This window comes from Carcharodon carcharias, chromosome 12 (genome assembly GCF_017639515.1).
Source record: "Carcharodon carcharias isolate sCarCar2 chromosome 12, sCarCar2.pri, whole genome shotgun sequence".
Classification (NCBI taxonomy): Eukaryota; Metazoa; Chordata; class Chondrichthyes; order Lamniformes; family Lamnidae; genus Carcharodon; species Carcharodon carcharias.
Window position 1 is genome coordinate 122109337 of NC_054478.1, and position 23054 is coordinate 122132390.

At 41.3% G+C, this 23054-nt stretch overlaps 1 protein-coding gene across 8 annotated transcripts in view; it reads right to left on the reverse strand.

Annotated features, from left to right (window-relative positions):
• Positions 1-23054, reverse strand: part of pcnt (pericentrin) — a 316492-nt gene that overhangs the window by 224433 nt on the left and 69005 nt on the right. For all 8 annotated transcript variants that reach the window (XM_041200682.1, XM_041200684.1, XM_041200683.1 and 5 more), the window contains 3 exons: positions 21663-21839; positions 11500-11755; positions 1431-1510 (listed from right to left, as the gene is read on the reverse strand). In XM_041200682.1, coding sequence (XP_041056616.1) covers positions 1431-1510; positions 11500-11755; positions 21663-21839 — 513 coding nt within the window. The remainder of the gene's footprint in view (positions 1-1430; positions 1511-11499; positions 11756-21662; positions 21840-23054) is intronic.

Below are 23054 nucleotides of genomic sequence, written 5' to 3' on the forward strand. Positions count from 1 at the left end.
CGCCCCCCACACACACACCTTAAACCAGCTTATATTTCAGCTCTTTCCTGGACTCGAACTCAAGTTCTGTCGAAGGGTCATGAGGACTCGAAACGTCAACTCTTTTCTTCTCCGCCGATGCTGCCAGACCTGCTGAGTTTTTCCAGGTAATTCTGTTTTTGTTTTGGAAGATTACAGGGCTAGAGAAAGGTACAGAGATAGGGAGAGGCAAGAAGTTTGAGAACAAGGATAAGCATTTTAAAATTGAGGTGTTGGCAGATCAGGAGCCAGTGTAGGTCAAGTAAGCATGGAGATGATAGATGGCTTGGTGCAAACTAAGGTACAGGCAGCAGAGATTTGTAACTAACGTTATGTAGGATGGAAGATGGGAGGCTTGCTGTAACAGCATTGGAATAATCAAGCCCGGAGGCAACAAAGAAAGGCATGGATGAAAGTTAAGCTCTGTTGAGTGATGCTACAGAGATAAGAGCAGCTGCAGTCCTTAGACAATAACTACAGCTACAGAAACTCCAGTGCCCAGTTTCGTAAGATTAAATAACAAAAGATTCCATGATGCAACAGGCAAAGAGAGTGGTAATGGACATAGTAAAAAAACAAAGGTTGTCTCCAAATGAGGTGTGAATGGCAACTTAAAAAACTATTTGAATGCAACATGAAGGGATAAAGAAAGAAGCAAGACAAAAACAAAAATACCTGGAAAAACTCAGCAGGTCTGGCAGCATCTGCGGAGAGGAGCACAGTTAACGTTTCAAATCCAAATGACCCTTCAACAGAACTAAGTAAAAATGGAAGAGAGGTGAAATATAAGCTGGTTTAAGGGGGTGGGTGGTGGGGTGGGGGGGGGTGTAGAGGAGAAACAATTAGAGCTGGATAGAGGGTCAGTGATCCAGCTCTACTTGTCCAAACCCCCTTAAACCAGCTTATATTTCACCTCTCTTCTATTTTTACTTAGTTCTGTTGAAGGGTCATTCGGACTCGAAACATTAATTGTGCTTCTCTCCACAGATGCTGCCAGACCTGCTGAGTTTTGCCAGGTATTTTTGTTTTTGTTTTGGATTTCCAGCATCCGCAGTTTTTTGCTTTTAAGAAAGAAACAAGGCCTCCTTCAGCGCTATATTGCTCTAGGATTCTAATTGCAAGTTTAGCATGTATAGAAGAACAGATGACTGAGCCCACATGAGTAGACTGGAACTCTACTGTTATTATCTATTGCAATAATGAGAATGGCTGGAACAAAGTGGATGGAACCTTTTTTCATATATCATGGAGTCTTTTTTAATATATCAATTCCCAATTGAAATGATCCGATTCTGATCAAGCTTCAGGTGACAGTCTAATGATTTTTGCTTCACTGTACTGTTGACACAGATGTTACTTGGCTGCCAAAGAACAAAACTTTCCTAAAATTTAAATAAACGTGATTTTCATACTTGCAGTTTCTTTGCTTCCTCTGCTTCCACTGTGGCCTTCAAAAGAGCAGCATCTTCTTCCAAAGCCTTCCTTAAATCCTCTGGAAACAAAAGAATGGTCATGGAATGTCAGTGACCTGCTATGGCTTCCTTTTCTCCCTTCAATTCTATAACATGGTTTAATGCATCAGCTGTGGCTTAGGGGTGACACTCTTACCCGTGAGTCAGAAGGTTGTCAGTTGAAGTCTCACTCCAGAGACTTAAACCAAGCTGACATTTCAGCCCAGTACTGAAGAACTGCACATGTGGAGGTGCCGCCTCTTCAGATGAGATGTTGAGTAAGAGGGCCTGTCAGGCTGCTCAGGTGAACAGAAAAGATCCAAAGATTATTTGGTAAGGAGCAGTGGCGCTCTTGACTGTGTTCTGGCCAATGTATAATCCTCAACCAACATCACTAAAATGGATTACTTGTACATTTATCGCATTGCAGTTTGTGGGAACTTGATGTGGTTGCAGTGTTTCACAATTACAACAGTAAATTCACTCCAAAAGTACTTTACACTTGAAGTGCTTTGGGATGTCCCGAGGCTGTGAAATATGCCATACAGATGCAAGTCCTTCCTTTTCCTTTACTTCTCAGCCATGTTTTGCCAACATCAAACCCTGACCACCTTCAAAATTATGGAATCTAATCGCTGGAGGAAACTGCAGGATAAGAGGTCTAGAATCTAAATGGAGAATTGTTGCAATTTTGTTCAAAGCACACAGCAATTTCTTATATGACTTAAGAATAACATGGTATAATGTGATTTCACTGCACTTTGAAATGCATTGGCCTTGAACTGGTTTTCTTGAGTTTACTGCACTTTCCACATTACCCAGAACAAAAGGTGAGCAGCAATTCCTAACTGGAGCATTTCAACAAATTTGGAAGGTGCGGCATCCATCACATTTAAGTAACATGGATTTTATGAAAACAATTGAGTATTAGCAACCACAAATGGACTATTGCATTCTGCATAGAGCTCAAAGCCTTTGGTGCAAATTGAGGCAGACATACTAACCCAACTGAGGAAGCATTTGGTTTGTTTTGATACACATGAAATACTGTATGGATAAATTTGGGAGGGCTAACAATGACCAATGGTACATTCTCAGTGCTCAATTTAAAATTCCAGCATGTGGCTTCGTCCTCTTGTATGTTGATGGTGGTTTATATTTCCACATAGACGCATATAGGAGTCACATGGGAAGAAATCACTCAGCCCACATTAACAGTTTTGCTCCATGTGAGCAAACAGTCCCAATCACACTTACTTGTCTTATTCTTATGTCCCTTTTTCTCAATCCACCTATCCAATCTTATCTTGAATGTTGACATTCAAGATAATACCAATAATGGGGTACCGCAGGGATCGGTGCTGGGACCCCAGTTATTCACAATATATATTAATGATTTAGATGAGGGAACTAAATGTAATGTCTCCAAATTTGCAGATGACACAAAGCTAGGTGGGAGGGTAAGCTGTGAGGAGGATGCAGAGATGATTCAGTGTGATTTGGGCAAGCTGAATGAGTGGGCAAGTGCATGGCAGATGCAGTATAATGTGGACAAATGTGAGGTTATCCACTTTGGTAGCAAAAAGAGGAAGGCAGATTATTATCTGAATGGCTATAAATTGAGAGAGGGGAATGCGCAACGAGGCCTGGGTGTCCTTGTACACCAGTCGCTGAAGGTAAGCATGCAGGTGCAGCAGGCGGTAAAGAAGGCAAATGGTATGTTGGCCTTCATAGCCAGAGGATTCGAGTACAGGAACAGGAATGTCTTGCTGCAATTGTACAGGGCCTTGGTGAGACCAGACCTGGAATACTGTGTGTAGTTTTGGTCTTCTTATCTAAGGAAGGGTGTACTTGCTATAGAGGAAGTGCAGCAAAGGTTTACCCGACTGATTCCTGGGATGGTGGGACTGAAATATAAGGAGAGATTGAGTCAATTAGGATTATATTCGCTGGGGTTCAGAAGAATGAGGGGGGATCTCATAGAAACCTATAAAACTCTAACAGGACTAGACAGGGTAAATGCAGGAAGGATGTTCCCGATGGTGGGGGAGTTCAGAACCAGGCGTCACAGAGGATATGGGGTAGACCATTTAGGACTGAGATGAGGAGAAATTTCTTCACCTAGAGAGCGGTGAGCCTGTGGAATTAGTTACCACAGAAAGCAGTTGAGACCAAAACACTATGTTTTCAAGAAGGAGTTAGATATAGCTCTTGGGGTGAAAGGGATCAAAGGATATGGGGAGAAAGCAGGAGCAGGCTATTGAGTTGGATGATCAGCCACAATCATAATGAATGGCAGAGCAGGTTCGAAGGGTCCATTCCTGCTCCTAGTTTCTATGTTTCTATGACATAATTGCTGCCTCAACCACTGATCAAAATCAACATAAATCTCCATATGAAGAACTTTTTCCTGCTCGCTGTTCCAAATCTCTCGTCTTTAATCTTGTATTTATGACAGCTCATTCTTGATCTCTCAAATCACTGGCAACAGCCTGCTTCCATCAACCCAGTTACAACCTTTCAACACTGCCATCACATCGTCCCCTTACTGTATTTGCTAAATCAAAGGTCCAGCTTTTCCAGACTTTTTGCATACCTACATTTCTTCATTACAGAAAGCATCCGAGTGAATCTACACAACGAATTCCAGTTAAAACCAAATATTTCAGTTCACTGAAAAGCACATATTCTATAGCACTTAACTACAGCTCATCTCCTAATAACGACTGAACCCCCAACTCTCACCATATTCCCACTTTCAAAGTCCTTAGTCTCACTCAGTTATCAGCTCACTCCATGATGCACACTCAACTCGAGCTAGGAATCTCAAAACTCATTTAATTACCAAAGATAGAGAGTGCTGCTTTATACCTTACACGCTTATCCTGCAAATAATATCCTAGCCTGATATTTCTCTGAAGGATCATCACCCAATTGCTGCGCTGTAATTTCTTGAGAAACACAAACACCTATACAGACCTGATAAATTAACAGATGCTCTTTCCGAAGGACTAACAGGTGTCTGCAGAGGCTGGAAATTTCGTCAATGAGCAGTCAATATGAAGTGCAAAGAAAATTCAGCTGAGGAAATTCAAATGGTGTAAAACATGGTCCCTGGAGTTATACACAACACATTATGAGGAGATCCATGTACAATGCCATCCATTTGAAATAGAGTTTGATACATGAGCTCATAGGACTGACCAAGATAGGTCAAACTCCTACAAAAAAGTTGTTTTCAAAATTACCAAAAGGATGGGCAAAACCTGGTTCAACTTAAAGGATTCAAAATCTAGGAGAGTTGATTTTAAAATTAGTACTTTTAGCAGAACTATTTTCCAAAGTGTTACATACATGTAATAAGTTGCGAGGAAGGTCAATTAAGCAAATATATGAACATGGGTATTAGGATTAGGAGCAGGAGTAGGTCACTCAGCCTCTTGACCATTGAATAAATTTTCTTTGCACTTCCTATTGACTGCTTATTGACAAGATCTCCAGTCTCTGCAGACACTGGTTAGCTCTTAGGAGAGCGCATCTGCTAATTCATAAGGTCTGTGTGGGTGTGTTTCTCAAGAAATTACAGTGCTGCATGGCTGATCTGATTGGAACCTTCTGCCTCACCCTGATAACTTTTCATCTTCTTGTTCATCAAGAATCCATCTATCTCTTCTTCCAGTGCCTTTTAAAGAAGGGAGTTCCAAAGACTCACGACCCTCAGAAAAGATTTCTCCTCATCTCTGTCTTAAATGGGCATTCTCTTATTTTTAAACAGTGACCCCTAGTTCTAGATTCTCCCACAAGAGGAAACATCCTCTCCACATCCACACTGTCAAGACCCTCAGGATCTTATATGTTTCAATCAAGTCGTCTCTTACTCTTCTAAACTCCAGCGGATATAAGACAAGCCTGTCCAATCTTTCCTCACAAGACAGCCTGCTCATTCCTGGTATGAGCTTAATAAACGTTCTCTGAACTGAGTCTAATGCAAATACATCCTTCCTTAAATAAGGAGACCAATACTGTATACAGTACTCAGATATAGTCTCGCCAGTGTCATGTACCACTGAAGCATAACCTCCCTACTATTATATTCAATTCCCCTCGCCATAAACAATAACATTCTATTAGCTTTCCTAATTACTTGCTGTACCTGCATACTAACCTTTTGTGATTCATGTACGAGGGCATCCAGGTCCCTACATATCTCAGAGTTGTGCAATCTCTTACCATTTAGATAATATGCTTCTTTTTATTCTTACTGTCAAAATGGACAATTTCACTTAGTCCACATTATACTTCATTTGCCAGAACTTTGCCCACTCATTTAACCTATTTACGTTCCCTTGTAGCCTCCTTAAGTCCTCTTCACAACTTACTTTCCTACCTATCTTTGTATCATCAACAAACTGAGCAACCATTCCTTTGGTCCCATCATCCAAGTCATTTCTATAAATTGTAAAAAGTTGAGGCCCCAGCACTGATCCCTATGGCACAGCACTTGTTGTATCCCAACAACCAGAAAATGACCCATTTATAGCTACTCTCTGCTTCTTGTTAGCTAGCCAATCTTCTATCTATGCCAATATGTTAGACCCTATAGCATGGGCTTTTATTTTACACAATAAAGTTTGATCTGGCACATTATCAAATGCCTTCTGGAAATCTAATTACAGTACATCCACCGGTTCTCCTTTATCCACAGCACGTGACTCCTACAAAGAACTCCAATAAGTTGATTAAACATGATATCCCTCTCACAAAACCATGTCAACTCTACCTAATTACCTTGACTTTTTCCAAGTGCCCTGCCATAACATCTTAAATAACAGCTTCTAACATTTTCTCTATGACAGATGTTAGGCTAACTAGCTTGTAGTTTCTTGCTTTCCATCTCCCTCCCTTTTTGAGTAAAGGAGTTAATTTGTTATTTTCCAATCCAGTGGCACCTTCCCCGAATCCAGGGAATTTTGGAAAACTTAAGCCAACGCATCAACTATCTCACTAGCCGCTTCTTTAAGACCCTAGGATGAAGTCAATCCAGACCCAGGGACTTGTCAGCCCACAGCTCCAACAATTTGCTAAATACCACTTCTCTGGTGGTTGTAATTCTCCCCAGTTCCTTCCTCCCAATTTCTGACTTACAGCTATTTCTGGCATGTTACTTGTATCCTCTATAGTGAAGACCAATTCAAAATACGTTCAATTCATCTGCTTTATTTTCCATTATTAAATTCCCAAACTCACTTTTGTAAGTAAGTCTGGGATTTAGATTTTAGTGTACCCCAACCATTTTCAGGCTAATTTAAGTTATATTCATTGTAAGAAGCTGACAATGTTAAACACCATTTTGTGCTAACAATGATGTTAACCTTTTATAACAAACTAAACTGAAACAAGATTACAAAGCAGCCACTGACTAGCAACAGATGATTGACCAAATAGTTTACTTCAATGAAATTACAATTGAAGAATAAGTAATTAATAATCAGGTCGTTTCCAACAAACTTCAGGGCAGATGAGTAGTTGGTACCGGGACTGGTTCAGCAACGGATTCCCTGTCAGTAGAAATCCCAGGAAGGTGCCGTGTTTCTCAAAGGCAGTGACTGTTTCTCTGTCGGCATGAGGATTTCAAGTTGTTGCCCACTTCTCTTGGATTGATCACCGATTTGAAAGCATGGAGTTGGTAGAGTTTCATTGATAAGTATACTTCACCTATTTCCTGCCACTGTTAGTTGATAAGTTTCTAAAACTTTCTTATAATCAAGAAATTTTAATACAATATACTGATGTGGTGTCTGATTCTTTGCCTGATGATATATCTGTCGAATTCAAACAATTTAAAAGGGCAATTTGGGTTCCAGTATTTGACAGTGCACAGCTGAATTGGGAGTCTAAAATATCAAAACATCCCCGTTTATACTTGTAACACTTTCTATAGTATCAACGCACTTTGTGAACTCTTCTTATTTAAGTATCTATAGAAACGCTTGCTATCCATCTTTATATTTATAGCTTCCTCTCATACTCTTTTCCCTCCTTACAAATCTTCTTTACCATTCTTTGCTGTTCTCTATATTCTGTCCAATCTTATGACCTACTGTCCGTCTTTGCGCAATTATATGCTTTTTTCTTTAAGTTTGATACTGTCTAGCTTTTTTAGTTGATCGCTGATGGCGGGTCCTCCCCTTGGGATTTTTCTTTCTCACTGGAATGTATCCATTCTGTGTGTTCTGAAATATCCCTTGAAATGTCTGCCATTGTCTCTCCATTGACCTATCCCTTCACCTCATTTGCCAGTACACTTTAATTCACTCATGCCCTCATAATTGCCCTTATTTAAGTTTAAAATAGTGTTGGGCCCACTCTTCTCTCCCTCAAACTAACTGCAGAACTCAGTCATATTATGGTCTCTGCCTTCACTATGAGGTTATCAATTAATCCTATCTCGTTGCACAATACCAGGTCTAGTACAGCCTAGTCTCTGGTTGGCTCCAGAAGGTGCTGTTTTAAGAAACTATCCTGAAAACATTCAATGAACTCTTCATCTCAGCTGTCTTTGCCCATCTGATTTTTCCAGTCTATATATAGATTAAAAATATCCCACGATTATCACTATACCTTTCTGACAAGCTCCCATTATGCCTTCCTTTACACTCTGCCCTGTTATGTAGTTACAGTTAGGGGGCCTGTACATCACATGCACAAGCAACTTCTTGCTTTTATCATTTCTCATCTCAACTCACACTGCTTCTACATCCTGGCTTTCTGAACTTAGGTCATCCTTCTCTAATGTGCTAATACCATCAATAATTAACAGAGCCACCCCGCCACCTTTTCCAAGCTTCGTGTCCTTCTTAAACACCCTTCAACATTTAGGTCCCAATCTGTCACCCTACAGCCATGTCTCTGTGATGACTATCAGATCGTACATATTTATTTCTATTTGCAATATCAGTTCATCTGTTTTGTTTTGAATGCTACATGCATTCAGAAACAGAGCCTTTATTTTTGTCCTTTTCTTATTTTTGTAACCTCTAGCCTTCACTATTGTTTTATTCAGTTTTGTACTCTCTGTCCCTTCTTGTCATGTGCTGTTTATCATTTCCCAAATTAATACCTTTCTCTCTTGCCTTGCCTCTACTACTTGGTTTACCACATCTTCCCAAATTTGTTCCCTTGCCCGCACTATTCAATTTAAAACATTCCCTACTTCCCTAGTTATGCAGCTAGCTAGAACACCAGCCCCAGCACGTTTCAGGTGTGGACCGTCCCAACAGTACAGGTCCCACCTTCCCTAGCACTGGTGCCAGTGACCAACGAACCAGAACCCAATTCTCCCACACCAGTCTTTGAGCCACGCATTCATTTCTCTAATTTTATTCGCCCTATGCCAATTTGCACGTGGCTCAGGTAATAATCCAGAAGTTATTACCGTTGAGGTTCTACTTCTTAATTTAGTGCTCATATTCTCTATGCAGAACCTCTTTCCTAGTTCTACCTATGTCATTGGTACCTACATGGACCATCACAATAGAATCCTTCACCCCTCCCACTGCAAATTCCTCTCCAGTCCTGAGCAGATGTCCTGAACTCTGGAACTGGGCAGGTAACACAGCTGTCTGGATCCTCGCTCTTTGTTGCGGAGAACAGAGAACAGACTATACTGTCCCCTACTGCCACTACATTCCTTTTTGCTCCCCCTCACTTGAATGGCTTCCTGTACCACAGTGCCATGGTCAGTTAGTTAATCGTTCCTCCAGCCCCCACACTCATCCAAACAAGCTGCAAGAACCTCAAACCTGTAGGACAAATCAAAGGCTGAGGCTCCTACACTCCTGCCCTCAGGGTCCCCTTACCTGCCTCACTCGCAGTCACACCCTCCTGTCCCTGACCAAATCAGAAGACCCTGCCCTTCGGGGTGTCACTGACTCCTGGTACAAAGCATGCAGGTAACTTTCCCCTCCCTGATGTGTTGCAGCGTCTGCAGCTCAGCCTCCAGCTCGGTGACTTTGAGCCAAAACTCCTCAAGCCACAAACACTTACTGCAAGCGTGTTTGCCCTGGATCACACTGGCATCCAGGAGCTACCACACGCTCCAGCCTTTACATCACCTGTCCTGCCATCCTTACATGTCTTTATTATCTACTTAAATTATTTAATTCAATTAATTATTTTTATACATATTTTATTACTCTTAGCGCCAATTTGTATTCTTTTTAAACCTTAGGAATGGAATACACCTTAAGCACTTAACAGATACTCACCAAAGAGTAAGCTGCTACCCCTGTTGTAGAGCAAGAACCAATTCCTAAAGATTGGAAGTTAGAAAAGGCAAAAGCAAAGGAGTACCTTCTTCCCCCTCCTCACCTACCTCCTTAATCACCCATCTCCCAGCACTCTGTTGGAAGTCGCATTCTATGCTATGTCTCACTGAGATGCCTATTAATATCCTTCTGAGACTAAGGAGTTAACTGACCCCAGTTGCAGAAAAACTGGTTTAAGCTGCTTTCCTTAATTTGCTAACTTTAGGTGCTCTTGCAGTGGAGCCCTGAAAACCTTACTTAAGGCTGGGAAATTTAGAATGTAGACAGTAAATTTCAGTTAAATCTTAAATACAAACAAAAAATAGATTTTTACAAAGAGATTAACACTCCCTTACTCACCCAAACTGCCAGCAATCAGATAGTGCAATTATATTCAAGAGACACTTAGCTGAGCTTCTGGAAAGGAGGATAAGGGATTGGGAAAAACTTTGGCATCAACCAAAAATAAATATATTTGTTTGATAAAAATCACTTTTCCTGGTATGAAGTTTTCTATGTTTTTCATTATTAAAGTGTTCACTGATCAGTGCCCAACACTGATAATCCATCACCGAGGTGAAAGGAACTGCACCTTTCCTTTAAAGCCTTCATTAAATCATTTGAACTTTTATTTACATAGCACCTTTAATGTAGTAAAATGTCTCAAGGAGCATTGCAGGAGTGTAATCAAACAAAAATTGCTAAAGAACCAAGGAAGGAGATATTAGGATGGGTGACTAAAAGTCTTGAGGGTCTGGAGGAATTCCAGACTTTAGGGCCTAGATAGTCGAAGGTATGGTCAACCATGATGGAGCCAAGGAAATGAGGGATGCACAAGTAGGGCTTTGGTGCTGAGGGAGGGGTTGTCAAGGCCATGGAGGAATTTGAACATGCCATTCAAAATCAAGATATTGGTGGACCAAGAATCCATGCCAGTCAGGAAGCACAGAGATGATCAATGAATGGAACTTAGCACGAGCTAAGACATAAGCAGAGATTTGGATGAGCTGAAGTTTATGGAGTTATGCAACTGGGGTCAGTTAACTCCTTATGAAGTTTATGGATGTGCTAGAGGTCAACCAGAAGAACAATGGAATTGTGGAGTTTAGTGACATTAAAAGCATGGATAAGAGTTTCAGCAGTAGATGAGTTATGGCAGGGATGGAAATGGGTAATGTTATAAGCGGTGGACATTAGCAAACTTTGCAATGGAGACAGAGGTCACAAGTTCAGTTCAGAGTCAAATGGAACCCCAAGGCTGCACAGTATGGTTCAACTGGAGACAGTGGCTAGGGACCAGAGACAATGGTTTTGTCTTCTCGATGTTCAATTGGTGAACATTTCAGCTCATCCGGGTCCTGATGTCAGTTAATTAGTTTGGTGAGTAGATAACCTTTTCTCATTTGACAGGAATTCAATTTGATACATGACGTAACAAATATAGCAAATATTTACTCCCAAAACCAGGGATATAACAGCTGGTTACAGTCGGATAAGGAACAAGCTTGTTGCTTCATTCATTTTGCTGAGTTAAGAAAATATATGCAGAATTAAACAATTAGAATTATTATACAATTAGGATAAACTTACCTCTTACCTCATGGTATGTACTAATTGTTACTTTTCAAACAAATGCAGCATTTTCATGGAAATATCTACTGTAGTATATAATTTGCAAATCCAGAACATAATCCAAGCCCACCTCATCATACAAGATACTCTACCCATTTCCTGCTGGTGCTTCTCCAGAGATTGCTCCATCTGCTGCTGGTTTTGTTCCCTAATGCACTCCAAATCAAAGTGCTGTCGGTTCTGCAGCACTGCCACCTCCTGGCGTCGTTTATCATTCAGCGCCTCTTGCAGCTCAGCAAGAGACTCCTCTTTCTCACGCTGCAGGTTAGACTGCATAAGCTCAAGTTGAGCCCTGTGCATGTTGTTCAGGCTCAGGCGCAGGGATTCCAACTCCAGATTGTGTTCCTTCTGCAAGAAAAGAACTGTTCATCTTAGAAAAGGGACAACATATGAACCAGCCAGGTTAATTCAGTCGTACATCAGGAACATTCTTTCAAGAATATTAGCTTGAATTAGATACATTTGTTTTCCATAAATGGAAGGCCTGTGGAGATTTGCATTTGTGTAGTCACTTCATTATCAAACCAGAAATTGAGTGTCGTAGGTTACAAATTTTAAAGAATATTTCACTTCAAGTGCAAAACCATTTTTTAAATTGATCATCTCTGATATTAAGTAACAAAAGTGCTGAACACAAAAGCTGAGGTGAGAGTGACTGCCCATGACACCAAGGCAGCATTTGACCAAGTACGACATCAAGGAGCCCGAGTAAAACTGAAGTCAATGGCAATTAGGGGGAAAACTCTCCACTGGTTGGGATCATACCTAGCACAAAGGAAGATTGTGTTGGTTGGTGGAGGCCAATCATCTCAGGCCTAGTCATCCTCACTGTGGTGTTCTGGCCCACACATTTTCAGCTTTTTAAATAAAAAGTTATTCTTTCATAGGACATGGGCACCACCAGCTAAGCCAGCATTTATTACCCATCACTAATTTCCCTCAAGAAGGTGGTGGTGAGCCACCTTCTTGAACCACTGCAGGCCATGTAGTGGAGCTACACATAGCGCTGTTAAGGAGGGAGTTCCAGGACTTAGACCCTGCAACGATAAAGGAATGTCGATAATAGTTCTAAGTCAGGAGGTTGTGTGGCTTGGAGGGAACTTGTAGGTGATGTTCCCATGCAACTACTGTCCTTGTCCTTCTAGGTGGTAGAGGTCACAGGTTTGGAAGCTACAGCGGAAGGAGCCTTGGTGAGTTGCTACTGTGCATCTTGTAGATGGTTCGCACTGCTGCCACTGTGTATTGGTGATGGAGGGAGTGAATGCTGAAGGTGGTGGATGGGGTGCCAATCATGTGGGCTGCCCTGTCCTGGATGGTGTCAAGCTTCGAGTGTTGTTGGAGCTGCACCCATCCAGGGAAATAGAGAATTTTCCATCGCATTCCTGGTTTGTGCCTTGCAGTTGGTAGACAGGCTTTGGGGAGTTAGGAGGTGAGTTACTTGCCGTATGATTCCTAGCCACACACACACACACGCACGCACGCACACACACAAGGATGTTGGTAATGCCATTGAACATCATGGGGAGATGTCTAGATTCTCTGTTGGAGATGGTCATTGTCTGGCACTTGTTTGGGACAAATGTTACTTGCCACCAAGTCTGAATGTTGTCCAGGCCTTGCTGCATATGGACACTGATTTCTTCGGTATCTGAGGGAGTTGCAAATGGTGAACATTGTGCAATCGTCAGCAAACATCCTGACTTCTGATCTTATGATGGAGGGAAGGTCAAGATTGAAGCAACAGCTGAAGATGGTTGGGCCTAGGATACTAACCTGAGGAACTTCTGCAATGATGTCGTGAGACAGATGATTGACTTCCAACAACCAATACCATCTTCCATTGTGCTCGGAATGACTTCAACCAGTGAAGATTTCTCCTACTCTGATTCCCATCGACTCCAGTTTTGCTTGGGCTCCTTGATGCCACGCTTAGTCAAATGCTGCCTTGATGCCAAGGGCAGTCACTCTCACCTCACCGCTGGAGTTCAGCTCTTTTATCCATGTTTGCACTAAGGCTGTAATGAAGTCAGGAAATGAGTGGCCTTGACAGAAGCCATAGTGAGCATCAGTGAGCAGGTTAATGCTCAGCAAGTGCCACTTGGTAGCAGTGTCGACACCTTCCATCACTTTACTGGTGATCTAGAATAGACTGATGAGGCAGTAATAGGCCAGGTTGAATTTTCCTGCTTTTTGTGCACAGGACATACCTGGGCAATTTACCACATTGCCGAGTAGATGCCATTAGTTGCTTCATCAATAACCTTTCCTACATCATGAGATGCGAAGCGTGGATATTCTCTGCACAGTGTTCAGTACCATTTGTAACTCCTCAGATAATAAAGCAATCCATGTTCATATGCAGCAAGACCTGGTCAATATTCAGGCTTGTGTTGGTAAATGACAGGTAACATTCATGCCACACAAGTAACAGGCAATAACCATCTTCAACAAGAGAAAATCTAACCATATCTCCTTGACATTCAACAGCATTACCATCAATGAATCCCAAACTATTAATATCCTGGGGATAACCACTGACCAGAAACTGAACTGGACCAGCCATTTCAATACTGTGGTTACAGGAGCAGGGGTTGGGAATTCTGCAGCGATTAATTCACCCCCGATTTCCCAAAGCCTGTCCACCATCTACAAGGCACAGTCTGGAGTGTGAAGAAGTACTCTTCACTTGGCTGGATAAGTGCAACCCCAACAACACTCGAAGCTCGACACTATTCAGGACAAAACAGCCTGGTCAGCACTCCTTCCAACACTTGAAACATTCACTCCTTCCACCACAGGGACACATTGGCAACAGTATGTACCATAAACAAGATGCACTGTAGCAACTTGTTGAGCTTATTATGACAGCACAAACACACAACCTCTACCACCTAGGACCAGGGCAGCAAACTCATCACCACCTGCAAGTTCCCCTACAGGCCACAAACATACTGACTTGGAATAATACTGCCGTTATTTCACTGTCGTTTGGTCACATACCTGGAACTCCACTGTGGGTGTACATACACCACCTGGACAGCAGTGATTCAGGAAAGCGGCTTACCACCACCTTCTCAAGGGCAATTAAGAATGGACAACAAATCCTAGCATTGCCAACAAAGCTTACAAACTATGAAAAATAAAAACTCAGGCACCAAAACAGGGATTTACACATGGAGGCAAAGGTACTAACCAAGTACTTGGCACCCGTCTGCAACAAGGAAGGTGTTGCCCAAGTCGTAGTGAAAGAGGAGGTAATTTGATGATGGAGTTATAAGAAAAGCTGGCTTTAATAAGGTTGATAAGTTACCAGAACTCGTATGTTGAATTCAAGAATATTGAGGGAAATAAGAGTGGAAATTGCAGATGTACTGGTCACATACATCCCAAGATATGGGGGTAGTGCGAGAGAACTGGAGAATTGCAAATGTTACACCCTTGTTAAAAGAAAATTGCAAGGATAAACCCTGCAACTATAGGCTGGTCAGTTTGACCCATGGTGGGAAAGCTTTTAGATATGATAATGAGGGATAAAATTAATAGTTGCTTCAACCAGTGTGGAATAATTAAGGAAAGCCAGCATAGATTTGTTAAGAGCAAATGACTGAGATATTCTGAAGAGGCAACAGAGAAGGTTGATGAGGGGAATGTGGTTGAATGGTATGTATCGTATGATAAGGTGCCATACAACAGACTTTTCAGCAAAGTTAAAGCCCGTGGAAGAAAGGGACAGTGGCAGCATGGATATGAAGTTGACCGAGTGACAGAAAACAGAGTACTGGTGAACAACTGTTTTTCGGGCTGGAGGACCATAAGATCATGAGACCATAAGACGTAGGAGAAGTAGACTATTTGGCCCATTGAGCCTGCTCCGCTGTTCAATGAGATCATGGCTGATCTGATACCCCTCAACTCCACTTGCCTGCCTTTTCCCCATAACCCTCGATTCCCTTACGGATTAAAAACCTGTCTATCTCAGCCTTGGATATACTTAACGACCCAGCCTCCACAGCCCTCTGCGGTGAAGAACTCCGTGGATTAGCTATCCACAGAGAAGAGATTCCCCCCATCTCTGTCTTAAACAGGTGACCCCTTAATCTGAGATTATGCCCTCTGGTCCTAGACTCTCCCACAAGGGGAAACAACCTCTCAGCATCTACCAGCATCTAGCCCCCTAAGAATCTTACATGTTTCAATAAGGTCAATTCTCATTCTTCTAAACTCCAATGAGTACAGGCTCAACCTACTCAAACTCTCCTCATAAGAAATGCCTGACATACCCGGGATCAACCTAGTGAACCTTCTCCGGGCTGCCTCCAATGCCAGTATATCTTTCCTTAGATAAGGGGACCAAAATTGTTAACTGTATTCTAGGTTTGCTCTAATTCATGCCTTGTATAGTTTTAACAAGGCTTCCCTATTTTTAATACTCCATTCCCTTTGAAACAAAGGCCAACATTCCATTTGCCTTCTCTATTACCTGCTGAACTTGTATGTTAGCTTTGTGATTCATGCACAAGGACCCCCAAATCCGGCTGCAGCAGCTTTCTGCAGTCTTTTTCCATTTAAATAATATTCAGCTCCTCTCTTCTACCTGCCAAAATGCATAACCTCACATTTTCCCACATTATATTCCATCTGCAAAACTTTTGCCTATTCACTTAACCTGTCTATATCCCTCTGCAGACTCTTTGCATCATCTTCACTGCTTGTCTATTTTTGTGTCATCTGCAAAATTGGTGATAGTACATTCACTTCCCTCATCCGAGTCATTAATATATATTGTAAATAATTGTGATCCCTGTGTAACCCCATGTGATCCATTAGTTACAGGTCACCATCTGGAAAATGCCCCCTTATCCCAACTTTGTCTTCTATTAGTTAGCCAATGCTCTACCCATGCTAATATACTACCCCCAACACCATGGGCTCTTATCTTATTAAGTAGCCTTATGTGCAGTACCTTATTGAACACCTTTAGGAAATCCAAATATATTAAATCTACTGGTTCCCCTTTATCAATCCTGCTTGTTACCTCCTCAAAAGAATTCTAATAAAATTGTCAGGCATGATTTCTCCTTCATGAAGCCATGCTAACTCTGCTTGGTTATATTATGCATTTCTAAATATTCTGCTATTACATCCTTTATATCAACATTTTCCCAATGACAGATGTTACACTAACTGGCCTATAGTTACCTGTTTTTTGTCTCCCTCCCTTTTTGCATAAGAGTGTTACATGGGCAGTTTTCCAATCCTCTCGGATTTTTCCAGAATCTAAGTATTCTTGTAAGGTATTACATGGGGTTGGTTATTAGGGCCATTATATTTATTGAGCTATACTAATGCCTTAGACTTGGGTGTGCAGGGCACAATAATGAAATTTGCAGGTGACACAAAATTTGGAAGTGAACCATAAGGAGGATTGTGATAGACTTCAAGAGAAGGTAAACAGTCAGTGGAATGACTGGACAAGTGGTCGATGAAATTTATTCCAGGGATACATTTTGGTAGGAAGCAGGAAGAGAAGCAATAGTGCTGGGGCCTCAACATTTTACAATTTATATGACGTGAATGAAAGGACTGAAGGAATGTGCTGACGACATAAAGAAAGGTAAGAAAGTAAATTGTGAAGAGGATGTAAGGAGGCTACAAAGTGACATAGATAGGTTAAGTAAGTGGGGAAAGATCTAGCAAATGAATCATAATGTGGGCAAATGCGAAATTGATCATTTTGGCAGGAACAATAGAAAGGGAGATTATCTAAATGGTGAGAGGTTGCAGAGCTCAGATTAAGAGGGATCTAGGTGTCCTCGTGCACAAATCATAAAAGGTTAATATGCAGGTACAGCAGGTCATTAGGAAAGCTAATAGAATGTTGTCATTTATTGTGAGGGGAATGGATTACAAGAGTAGGGAGGTGATCCTTCAGTTATACAGGGCACTGGTGAGTAATCTGGAATACTGTGGACAGTACTGGTGTCTTTATTTAAAGAAAAATGTAAAAGCGTTGGAAGCAGTTCAGAGAAGGTTTACTAGACTAATACTTGGAATGGGCAGGTTGTCTTATGAGGAAAGGCTGGACAGGTTTGGCTTGCATCCACTGGAATTTAGAAGAGTAAGAGGCAACTTGATTGAAACCTTTAAGATCCTGAGGGGTCTTGACAGGGTGGATGTGGAGAGGATGTTTCCTCTTGTGGGAGAATGTTGAACTAAGGGTCACTGTTTAAAAATAAGGGTCACTCACTTAAGGCAGAGATGCAGAGAAATCTTTTCTCTGAGGGTTGAGTGTCTTTGGAACTCTCTTCCTCAAAAGGCAGTGGGAGCAGAGTCTTTGAATATTTTTAAAGCAAAGCTAGATGGATTCTTGATTAACAAGGGGGTGAAAAGTTATCAGGGTAGGCAGGAACGTGGGGTTGAAATTACATTCAGATCAACCATGATCTTATTGAATGGCTGAACAGGCTCGCGGGGCCGAATGGCTTACTCCTGTTCCTTATTCGTATGTTTGTATGATGGAGGTGTTCAAAGTCATGACACATCTGATTTGAGTAGGTAGAGAGAGACTGTTCCCATTGGTGGTGTTAACTGTATCAACTGAGGTTAAGTACATACAGGTGGAGGGCATTGATAGGACGGTTACTGGAGCACAAATAAAGACAGTACTGCAGTTGTTTAAGCTCAAATGGTTAGAGTATGGTGCTAATAATGCCACGGTCATGGTTCGAATCCCATTTTGGCCAGTGTACCTGTTCTGAAAGAAACTGTATAAAAGGGACAGTGCCATTAACAGTTCCAGGCAATGGGTGGTTGAAGAGGTCACCCTGCCTCTCTTCCGCAGCTACATTCACACCCGGGTGTTCCTGGAGAACGAGCACATGGTGAGGTCTTCTGCGACCAGTAAACACCGCAGAGGCTGGGGTACACCATCTGCCCCAGGAATAACATTTCGATTTAATTCAACAAATTTCCTTTAAAGTTTTGGTTTTTGTTATGGAGTCCCTTTAGCTGTTAATTAGTTAATTTGATTATTAGCTTATTTGTTTATTTGGTATACTCAAAAGAGACTGCTCACGTAGTGTCCACGGGTACACTTTGAGGCCTTCTACAATCGGTGGGCACCGCAGGGGCTGGAATGCACTATTAGCACCGTTGATGATATTTTAGTTCAATAAGTTTCTGTTAAAGTTTTCGTTTATTGTTACAGTACCCCTTCTTTAAGGGATTTTTTTAAGCTTATTCGTTAATTTGATTTTCTCAGAAGAGTAAAAAGAGGCACTATTTTCAAATGGGACACTTAATTGGTTACAGGTTCAGGTTCCTCAGGAGATGTATGAAGAGACACTTACTGACATGGGGGTTAAGTGAAGTCAGGAGATATATATACCTGTAATCTTTCCCTCTGAATAAATCTATTCCAAGTAAAGGCTGGCAATGGTTTCTTCCTTCACCAACTGGCTATCAGGAGTATGACAGGTGGAAGTATCAAGTACTTGGGGCACCAATTTAAGGTGGCTGGCAAAAGAACCAGAGGCAACATGAGAAAAAAACTTTTTTGTGCAACAAGTGGTTAGGATCAGGAATGCACTGCCTGAGTGTGGTGGGGGAAAATTCAGCTGTGGCTATCATAAAGGGAATTGGATAATTACCTGAAGAGAAAAAATATTCAGGGCCACAGGGTAAAGGAAGGGGGAGTGGGACTAGCCAAGTTCCTCTTTGCAAAGAGCCGGCATGGGCACAGCAGGCTGAATGGCCTTCTTCTGTGCAGGAACCGTTTAATGATTCTATGAAGGAACAGTGATGTGTACCCTTGTACTTGCTACCTTTATCCTTCTAGATGGTAACGGTCACGGCTTGGGAATGCTACCAAAGAAGCCTTGATATATGGTGTACCATATATTGTTGAGTATAGAGACTGCAGCCACATTGCACTGGGAGTGAATGTTTAAAAGCAATGCATGTAGCATTTGCCACTTTTCAGTCCAAGCCTGAACACTATCCAGATCTTTCTGTACATGGGCACGGACTGCCTCATTATCTGAGCAGTTGCCAATGGAACTGAATACTGCGATCATTAGCAAACATTTCCATTTTTACCTTATGTTGGAGGAAATAAAATTCTGGAAATAATTGCACACCTGGTAGCATCTATAGAGAGGAAAACAGAGTTCATGCTTGAGGTCAAAATCCTGGAACTCCCTTCCCAACAGCACTGTGTGTGTACCTACACCACATGGACTGCAGTGGTTCAGGAAGGCAGCTCACTTTCTCAAGGGCAACTAGTGATGGGTAATAAATGTTGGCCCAGTCAGTGAAGCCCACATCCTGTGAATGAATAAAATACCTCTTTCAAACCTCCACTGTTTCTAAGTTGTCTTATTGCTTGTACGCATCCAGTACTGCATAATCAGAAATTTTCTCCAACTAAATATTGGCAAAACTGAAGCCACTATTTTCTGTCCTCTCCACAAACTCAATCTTCTTCCCTGGTAATTGTCATGGCCAAATCAGACTGTTCACAAACTCAGTGTTGTGTTTAACCTCGAGATAAGCTTCTGTCCACATAGGCGCTCCATCATTAAGAACACCAATTTCCACCTCATTAACATTGCCCAACTCCACCCCTTGCCTCAGCTCATCCGCTGCTGAATCCAAGTCCATGCCTTTGTTACCCCCAGATATGGTGATTCCAACACACTTCTGATCATTTTCCTCTTTAAACACAAGATCAACCAAAACTCTGCAACATAGATCCTAACTTGCACCACGTCTTACCAACCACTATCCCTATGCTCGCTAACCGACAATGGCTGCCAGTTAAGCAATACCATGCCTTTAAAATTTAAAATTCAATTTTCAAATCCCTCCGTGGGCTCATTCCTCCCCATCGCTGTAATCTCCGCCAGCCTCCTCAAGAAACCTGTGCTTCTCCAATTCTACTTCCTTATGTATTGCTTCATTATTGGTGGCCATGCCTTCAGCTACCAAGGCATAAGCTCTGGAATGCCCTGGCTAAACGTTTTCATCTCTCTACTGCTTGTCCCCCTTTAAGACGCTCCTTAAAAAGTACTTTTTTGATCAGCTTTTACACAGCTGCTCTAATATCTCCTTATTTGGCTCACTGTCATATTTTATTGGTGATCTTATGAAGTGCCTTGCGATATTTTAAAAATGCTATATAAAAATACAAATCATTGTTGGCGTTGTGTTAGGGCTCTGCAATACTCCTCACTCAGTTAAAGCCTACCTTGATGCCAGGGCAGTCATTCTCACCTCATTTCTGCTAAAAGGATTGTTAATGTAAGCTGCATAATGGACCCCAAGAAAAGAACAGATCACCGTTGCTCGGCTTAGGATCTGCTGGAGATTGTTTGAACACCTGTTGACCGATCTCCATTACTTTTATGGATACAGAGAAAATAACTGAAGTTCAGTCAAATTGTGAGTTCTATTTAAAAGGACCTACCAACGACAAGCCACTGCCCCAGAGGTGTGAGTCAAAGTAAAAGACTTCTAAACTAAGCAAAGTTAAGATGTCACTGCAGCAATGGTGCCACTACACAAGCTTCATGACTGCTCTCTATTTCACAACTTAGAGTTTGGATGCAGAATTGTAGATTGCTTCTGAAACAACTGTACAGACTACAAGGGAAAACCATGCTACAGTACAACTAGGACCATCAAAATATTCAGAGCCTCTTAAACGAGCCTGAGCCAACCACAATTAAAAAATGTTGTTACAGGTTTAGTCTAAAAGAGACATTTAATTTCCAAAATGTTACAGATTTTGCAATTTCAGAAGGTGCTTTATTTGTTGTTTAATCAGATCTAAAACAGGTTTGAGCCCAAGATGTTATTTGATTCTAACATTGATTATTTTCTAGAATGTAATAAATGACTGTTTCCTTTATAAAGCCATGGCTTATGCCGAAACCTTTTGGAAAAAAAAATCAAAAGATCCAATTTTAAATGTCAAATCATTTTGCGCCTCAGACCTGTAACCTCTACAGTCTAGGAAGAACAAGGGTAACAAGATCATGGGTTCACATTAACTTAGACCCATACCACTATTCTTTCATTCAATTTGGGTCAAAAACATGGAATACCTTGCAGCACCATGAGCACGAAAACTACAGCAGCTCAAGGAGAAGCTCCATCGCTCCCACCTTCTCAGGGAACTGGCACATATGCTTGGGAACAGGATAAAAAATATACAAAGGTCAGCAGTCAGCATCTTTCACCAGCAATAACTAACCTGCATTTGAAGCCGAATTTGGTATATCTCTGCTTCATGTGCCGACTCCATCTCTGTCTGGACATCATTAAAAAGATCCTGCTGCTCCTGGGTCAATTCTGCCCGCTGTTGCTCCACTTCCTCTTTATGTTTAGTAATCAGTGTACTCATCTCTCTATCATGCTCCCTTTCATGAACCTGTCAGTGAGATTAACAAATTTTCTTAATAATAAATAAAGCTCCAAAAGCTATTCAAAAAGGAAGATTCCAGTTGCAATAGAGCTTTTCCAGTGTCCTGATCAACATTTATCCACCACCAGAACAGGTTAACCGGGTCATTCACCTCATTGCTATTCATTGAACATTGGTCTGCATAAATTGACTACCGTATCTGCCTACAAATCAAAGTGATCATGTTTCAAAAGTAATTAATTGGCTGTGAAAGTCTTGGAATATGCCGAGGCTAAAAATGCAAGTTCTTGTTTATTTCTGTCTCTTTACCAAATTGGTAGATCTCATTTGCAGAACAGAATGAATATTATTGTGCAACTTCCTTTGGATACAAAAAAATGGATTTCAACTAACTTCAGTGGGACTTGAGAGCTGCCATGTTTCAGAAAGAGACTGCATTTTTACAGTTTCTTTAAAGTCAACTGAGAAATTGAAGTATTATCCTCAATGACCAGAGTCTCCAAATCCTCTCTACTGCTAGAGGATAAATGTTTTCCCTTATACATAATTTCCTTTATTTGCCCTCATTCTTGAGCTGTTGTTTACAGTACAGAGTGCACAGGACATTTATTGGTTTCAAGCAGCAACATAACGGAGTAAGATTTCCCTTAACTGAGAAAGTATCCCATTGCAACTCTTTAGACTTCATTCAAAGTAGTGGACTGGATTAACATTAAAGTATTTTTCTGAATTACACAATAAAATTGTATTCAAACTGTTTCAGTTATTAACTGCCCTATTGGCTGGATATGTATTTTATATAGATTTCAAATACAAACTCCTATCTTTCCTATTGGACAGTCAGATTTTTCAAATTTAACTGGAGCATAAAGTAGCTGCACGTCCTTATTGTTCTTTTGGTTACTTTTTAGTTTCCATTTTTCCACAGCAGTGATCTAACAATCTGTTTTCCACCTTATGGCTTGGGTTTTCAATGATGCAGTAATGTGCAAGTCCCCTCTAAGAACACCTTGTGTTGATTCGGATTAGAACTGCGTATTTCTACCCCACAGTCGATCTCATTTTGTTTTGATAGACTGACATTCACACCAAATGATTATCAAGGAAACTCACTTACAGCTGAGTTCTTTTAAAACTTCAGCTTAATTCTTAGCGTCCAATGCTGAACTAAGTCTTTTCAAAAATGGTAATTGAATGGTAACATTCAAGGTGAGAATGGTG